This window comes from Babylonia areolata, chromosome 6 (assembly GCF_041734735.1).
Source record: "Babylonia areolata isolate BAREFJ2019XMU chromosome 6, ASM4173473v1, whole genome shotgun sequence".
NCBI classification, from domain to species: Eukaryota; Metazoa; Mollusca; class Gastropoda; order Neogastropoda; family Buccinidae; genus Babylonia; species Babylonia areolata.
Window position 1 is genome coordinate 8,115,846 of NC_134881.1, and position 7,500 is coordinate 8,123,345.

A 7,500-nucleotide genomic window follows, 5' to 3' on the forward strand; every position below is an offset into this window, starting at 1 on the left:
TGCTCAGTGTGTTTGTCTCTATGTTTGATAATCCTATCAGCCTTGCGCACTTTGAACACTTGCTTTATGGATTGATTGTATTGTATTGTATTGTATTGCATTGCATTGTATTAGTATTGTATTGTATAACACTGTATTAGTATTGCATTGCATTGTATTACATTGTATTAGTATTGCATTGCATTGCATTAGTATTGTATTGCATTATTGTAATTATTATTATCTTTTCTTTTTCTTTCATTATATTATCATATATATCTATGTATATATTCATTTATCTATCTTTTCTTTCTCTCAAGGCCTGACTAAGCGCATTGGGTTACGCTGCTGGTCAGGCATCTGTTTGGCAGATGTGGTGTAGTGTATATGGATTTGTCCGAACGTAGTGACGCCTCCTTGAGCTACTGATACTGATACAGATACTGTATTGTATTGTATTAGTATTGCATTGCATTTTATTGCATTGCATTGCATTGTATTGTATTGTACTTCATCGTATTGTATTACATTCTATTGTATTACTTTTTCTCACAACATATTTCTCTGTGTGTAATTCAGGCCACTCTCCCACAGTGTAATGCCACAACTCCCCTTTTCCTCTCTCTCTCCTTATTTCCTGTCTGCAGTTGCATTTGTTTTTTATCAACAAATTGAACTATAATACAGAATTTTTGCCAGGGAGATCTCTCTTGTTGCCGTGGGTTCTTTTACATGTGCTATATAGTGCATGCTGCACACAGGACCTTGGTTTATCATCTTATCCAAAAGTGGCGTGAAACTGCCAGTACGCAAACACACACAAAATGGGGGGGGGGGGGGGGGGGGGGGGGGGGGGAAGTTTTCTGTACTAAAATTTTATGATATCTGGACTGAGCCAAACCTGGACAGTGGACACTGAAGACATAAAGTTGACAAAGTGGGGATGGCGTAAATAATACTATATATATGATAGTCAGTCGTGTCCGACTATGACCATCAAAACAGCAGAGGAGGCAACTGCTGTCCCGACTATTTGGGCTAGAATTTGATTATAGTGGAGAGTGTCTTGCCCAAGTTACATCCCCACTCTCTCGGCCAAGAGGGTTTTAGGACAGTCGGCACTGGGATTGTTCCCAAAGGCCAACTAGCCCCCAAGGCTGCAGCACCAAGAGCCAGTGCAATTTTGCCTCCTAGTTTGAGAGTCATAGTCCTTCACAAAAGACTAAGCTGTAAATGATTTCCCATTGACTGGAGAAACCATTGATAATACAGCTCTCACTTTGCTGTTGGCCCAAATGTAAACTTATGTCAATCTGTGATAGAAGCCGAGTGTTGGGCCAAAGCCAAGACAAGATCAAACAGCTCATGTTCTGATTTTTTCCCCCAGACTGACACAACCAAATCTAGGAAAATGTACCAGTGCTAAACACACACTATTCAAGACATCCATCTGGTTTTTGGATACAATTGAATGATCATAATCAGTTTTTTTTTCTATTTCTTTTTTTCTCCTTCTTCAAGAAGAAAAAAAAAAGAAAAAGAAAAAAAGAGAAGAAGAAGAAGAAGAAGAAGAAGAAGAAGAAGAAGAAGAAGAAGAAAGAAAGAAAGAAAGAAAGAAAGAAAACCTAGACTATTTTTGAAGTATCCCCAGGGTTTGTTGTCAGTGTGAGGTGTTTTGGTGTTTGCTGTGTCACTACGTGGGCTGGATCAATGTACCAGTGAAGTGGCTTACACAGAAAATGCATTTGCATTTATACATAAAAAAAAGTTATAAACAAAAACAGCAGGAATTTGGGTAAACTTTTGGAAATATCATAGCTCACAACTGCAAAATGGAGTGGGTGTACCGTAAAAAGAAAAAAAAAGAAGAAAAAAAGAAGAAAAAAAGAAGAAGAAGAAGAAAAAGAAAAAAAGAAAAGAAAAAAAGAAACACCTCAAACTGGTTGCTAAAGAAATCCATTACTTTAAAAAGGCCTTTGAAGAGAATGTATTCTCATAAAACCCACCAACAAAGCAACAACTGATAATGGGAAATAGTCATAAGGGATTTATGTTCACCCAGAAAAGAACTAGTCTTTCTGTACCAGACAACGAAATAAAAATTGAATCCTGTGTTTAAGATTTCAAAATCTGAGAGAGAGAGAGAGAGAGAGAGAGAGGAGAGAGAGAGAGAGAGAGAGAGAGAGAGAGAGAGACCAAGCAGCATCCTGACTGAATGAATGATAATCAAACAGAAGGCTTTCTGCAGCATGCTGCACCTGGAATTATTCTGACGCAGTGCTAACAAGACCACATGATGGCACCATTGGCAGACAGCCTGAAAACTGTTCAGCTGTCGTCCTTTTGTACGGAAACCACCAGTGGAGTGAACAGCGTAACAGCTGCTGTTTGAATCATGTGAATCCCCTGTACCTCATCTGCACACTTTGGTTCATACAGTCCACGTTCCCTCTTCTTCTTCGTTCATGGGCTGCGACTTCCACGTCCACTTGTATCCATGTATGAGAGGGCTTTTACATGCACGACCATTTTTACCTCACCTTACAGGCAGCCATACTCTCTCTGCTTTTGGAGGTATCCATGTTCCTTTGAACTCTGGCATTGCACATTGTAGATTGTTAAAGAAGTTTTTGACCCAAAATGATATGTTTCAGAAGCTGCTGGATAAAACCTGAAACATGATTTAAATTCAGTATTGCGTTTATCAAAATGACCACAGAGCTGTCCTTTCTTTGTTCAAGGTATTTTTTCAATAAGCCACTGAAGCGGTTTTGAAAGAGGAGACATTGAGAATAAACAGTAATCAAAAAGATCGATAGTTGTTCTTCAACAGCTGGAGAGACTTGACTGCTTAGCAGTTTGTGGTGCATGTTTAACCACTACAGAACACAAAACCAGTTTTTAACAATAAGGAGAATGCTTGTGATCATGTTCAACCTAAGTGTGTGTGTGTGTGTGTGTGTGTGTGTGTGTGTGTGTGTGTGTGTGTGTGTGTGTGTGTGTGTGTGTGTGTGTGCACGCACCTACGCACATGCTGTTTTCCAATGTGGGAGCATTTGCTGAGGAATAATTCAATTTCTTCAAGCATCTTTGCAAAGCCTTGCATGTCACCAGATGTGTTTGGTCTGATTGAACCTGTAAACTATCACATCAGCTTTCTGTATGAGTGACCGATAACTTAGGAGTGTTACATGGAAGTGGAGCAATGACCGACAAGGGGGAATCATCACATACACAAAGACATAGATTGTGACTTTTGTCATTTTGTGAGATAAAATTACAAAAAAAAAAATGTACACCTCATGCCTTTCTTCAACTCCTGTTCTGTTGCTTCATCATCAGTACAATAATCATATACAGCAAAACAATAGGTGTGGTTCTTTTATCTTTCTCACAGAACAACTGTCCAGGGAGGTACAATTTACAAAATATAAACCGTGCTTCAAGCTGGAAACGTTTCATTGATGTTTTCCACACTTCAGCATTGTTGAGTCCAGTAATCAAATCAGATCTTGAATGATTTTGTAACACCAGATACAGTACCCCGGTTCATGATAAGGACACCATTTTCAGAGCACAGCAATTATGGCAACAGTAAAATCAGTTTTGAGAGAAAGGTAATACACACCAATAATTTCTGCCATAAGGGCTGTTTAAGGAGTCCACACTTGTGTTTGAGATTTTCCAGCTTGTGTGACAATTCACAGAGTGATGGCAAGCACTACCTTCTTTTCTTCCCACTCTCCAAAGCCATAATAACTGGTACAGCATGTGCCAGTGCATTTTTTTTGGCCTTCATCAGTAAACTTGACACATGTCTGAAGAATTTGCACACACTCAGACACAAATACACCGCTGGTTGGAAACCTTGACAACAAAAAGTATGTTTTTGTCATGATCACCGCAACACCACCCGTTCTGGTGATGTAAAAATGACCTTGGATATCGTCAGCCGTGACCAGGAATGAACTGACTGCCTCGGAACCAGGCAGGTAGGTGGTAGACAAACATCGACACTTTCACTTTACCTGTCTCTTTGAACATTGTTGTAAACAGTCTGCTTTCACTTTACAGTCTCTGCGTGAAACTGTTGTCGACACTTTGTTAATGATCATGTTCATGTTTGAACCCAGCGTATCAATGCACATTTCATACTGGAGGTAAATAACTGTCGACCATTTCTTTTTTTTTTTTTCCCTCCATTTCTCCACACAAAGCACAAGGTAGTTACAATCTGAATGTCTTTCTCCAGTCGTCTTGTGCAAGCGAAATCCTTCTTTGGGGGCGTGGGGGAAGAATTTTCTGTACACCCATGTCGTCGTCCCTCATGCGTCTGTGTGTGTTCTGCCTCTGCCTCGGGTCTCCTCACACGGGGAACATGATGAGGCAGACAGACAGACAGACAGACAGACAGACATGTGGACCAGAGACAAAGGAACACAAATGACAATAGCAGCATCATTGTGACTGAACACATCCATCGCATCCTGGCAACCCCCCCCCCCCCAATCCTCCCCCCCCCCCCAAAAAAAAACCCCGAAAAAACCCCCCCAACAAAACCTTTCACCCATAACCCCACCGCTCCCTAAAAAACCTTTCATCCGTAATAATTATTGAGACTGCGGTCCCCGGAATCGCTGTGCAGCGTGCTGTGGTAGCCGGACCTCGTGGTGCCCCGAGGTTCGAACCTGACCACCTCGATGCGGTCAATGGAGTCAGAGTGCTCCAGCATGGGCGTCTCCAGCAGGCTGTGGTGGTTGCCATGGTGATGGACCAGGTGGCTGACATTGCGGCTGTGCGTGGGCTCCGTCATGTCCAGCTTGGCGTGCGTGTGATGCTTCAGCTTGTAGACCACTCGGCCCAGCACTGCCGTCAGCAGCAGGATGAGGCCCACGCAGATCCCCAGCACCAGGTACAGGATGGCCTTCTCCTGGTGACCTGGACAAAACACACAGCGATGTTCAGATGCCTTGAAAACACACAGAAATGTCTAAATGCCCTGAAAACACACAGGATTGTCTAGATGCCTTGAAAACACACAGGAATGTCTGCCCTGAAAACACACAGAATCGAATGTCGATATGCCCTGAAAACACACGACTGTCTAAATGCCCCGAAAACATACACTGAAAACATACAGGAATGTCTGCCCTGAAAACACACAGAATCGAATGTCGATATGTCCTGAAAACACACGACTGTCTAAATGCCCCGAAAACATACAGGAATATCTGCCCTGAAAACATACAGGAATGTCACACTGAAAACACAGAGGAATCGAATGTCTGTATGCCCTGAAAACACACAGGATTGTTAAATGCCCTGAAAACACACAGGGTTGTCTAGATGCCCTGAAAACACACAGGATTGTCTAGATGCATTGAAAACATACAGGAACGTCTAGATAGCCTGAAAACATACAGGGTTGTCTAGATGCCTTGAAAACACACAGCAATGTTCAGATGCCCTGAAAATACACAGGATTGTCTAGATGCCCTGAAAACACACAGGATTGTCTAGAGACCCTGGAAACATACAGGATCATATAAGATACAGAATGCCTTATTCCTATTGACCTGAACATGAATGGGAATGGTGATCTATCTCATGTCAGTTCTGGCCCTATGTGGCCCTCGAGGAGAAACTGTGGGGTTGGGCAGAGTCCTTGCAATGCAACAGATTGGAGTCAAGGAGAGGCAGATATCAGCCACAGTGTGAGCAAACAGTGGATTTTAAGACCTAATTCAGTTTTCAGTTTCTTGAATTCAAGTCTAAAACCTCGTCAGTTGACTCTCTCAGACTCTGGTCCGATTCGCAGACCAATTCTGAGCTTAGCTCACAGACTATTATCAAATTCATTACGGACCAAGTATTGTTCTAATGTCAAGTGTATATGCTTTAGTAACCTGACAATTGAGCATATAATTTTTCACTGTAGCTTGATGAAGCCTTTTGTACACGAAAGTGTGTCTTCACAAGTGACTGAGAACGTTGATGTTTTTGACTTTTTGCATTCATTATCAGTTGTTTCGCTTGTCAGTTTAACGACTTCTCTCTTACGAAGTCCTTTAAGTAATTTCCTGTAACTGTATTTAGAGTGTTGTTTTTTTGTTTTTGTTTTGTTTTGTTTGTCTTCCAAATTTCACCCACATTTTTACCCTCATTTGCCCAGTTTCCCCCAACCCTCCATTCATCCACATCTCCCACCCCTTCTAACCGATAATACTCAGATGTATTCATAAATACTTTAACAAAATGTCTTCAATCACCGATATGTGTGACGGGACATTAAACAAAAATTCCTCCTCCTCCTCAGTTTCCAGGTGGAAGTCCAGCCTTTGGAGATGCCATGGCAGAATCGGTTAGGGACTGGATTTCTGGTCCAGTGTTCATCAGTGATCAGGGATCAAGGCCCTGTTTCGGCATGGTGTTGTGTTCTTGGGAATGGCAGTTTACTGTCATTTTCCTCACTCCACCCAGGTGTGAACGGGTACCTGACTTCAACTGGGGAAGGTTAACTCACTCAGTACGGCTAGTCCTCTCTTCTCCTCTACACAGACCCTTCAGATGTCCAGTGGGTGTCTGAATGACCCAACCTTTAGCTTCCGTCGTCAGAATTGTGGTATTCTTTGTCAACATTCACCTCTTCAGTATAAGAGCCTTCTGCTTGCAATATTGTGATGATGGTAATTGGCGTGAAACGCTGTTAACATCGTCTCTTTCGCCGTTCGTATGGAGAGAGTTAAAACAGCTGATGGACAATATCGGACCCTGCCTTTCCTACACTGAGCCTTAACTCTCTCCATACGAACGGTGAAAGAGACGACGTTAACAGCGTTTCACCCCAATTAACATCATCAAAATATTGCAAGCGGAAGGCTCTTATACTGAAGAGGTGAATGTTGACAAAGAATACCACAATTCTGACGACGGAAGCTAAAGGTTCCGTCATTAAGACACCCACTGGACATCCGATGTGTCTGTGTAGAGGAGAAGAGAGGACTGGCCGTACTGAGTGAGTTAAACATAGTGGATATGAATTCAATGCCCTGATGGCTGTCAAAGGCTATGTGGCATTTATCCTTAACCCTTTTAATCCACACCCCAAACCCTTGAAGCTGAAAACAAGAAAGAATTGTGGCTCATGTTTTCAGTTCAAAGGAAAGGAAGAAAGAAAGAAATGCATACGGTGACGGAAGAGCAGCTGTCAGAGAAAACTGTGGGGGCAGCAGAGGTCTGACAGATGTTGATCTATGAGGCCCTGCAGCACTCAAGGAAATGGAACATTGGGAAGAACAAGCTCCTCTGCCTGGCTGACACTAAGTGCTGTCATGTTCAGTATGAGCAATGCAAGAGAACTCTCCATAAATATGAAGAAACTGTATTTGCGGGTAACACCCCCCTCCCCCCACCCACCCAAAATAACCACCAAAAAAACCCCACCGAGGTATGTCTGGTGAGCAATTCCAGAAAATAAAACCAAACCTTTCTATGAAAATGAAGTTGAGTTACATTATCAAT

The 7,500-nt window shown here is 42.2% G+C and overlaps 1 protein-coding gene across 1 annotated transcript in view; it reads right to left on the reverse strand.

The window, feature by feature from the left end:
• Window positions 1–4,576: 4,576 nt before the first annotated feature.
• The window catches only part of LOC143283214 (uncharacterized), a 198,974-nt gene continuing 196,050 nt past the window's right edge, over window positions 4,577–7,500 (reverse strand). The window contains exon 9 of the mRNA XM_076589389.1: window positions 4,577–4,917. Coding sequence (XP_076445504.1) covers window positions 4,577–4,917 — 341 coding nt within the window. The remainder of the gene's footprint in view (window positions 4,918–7,500) is intronic.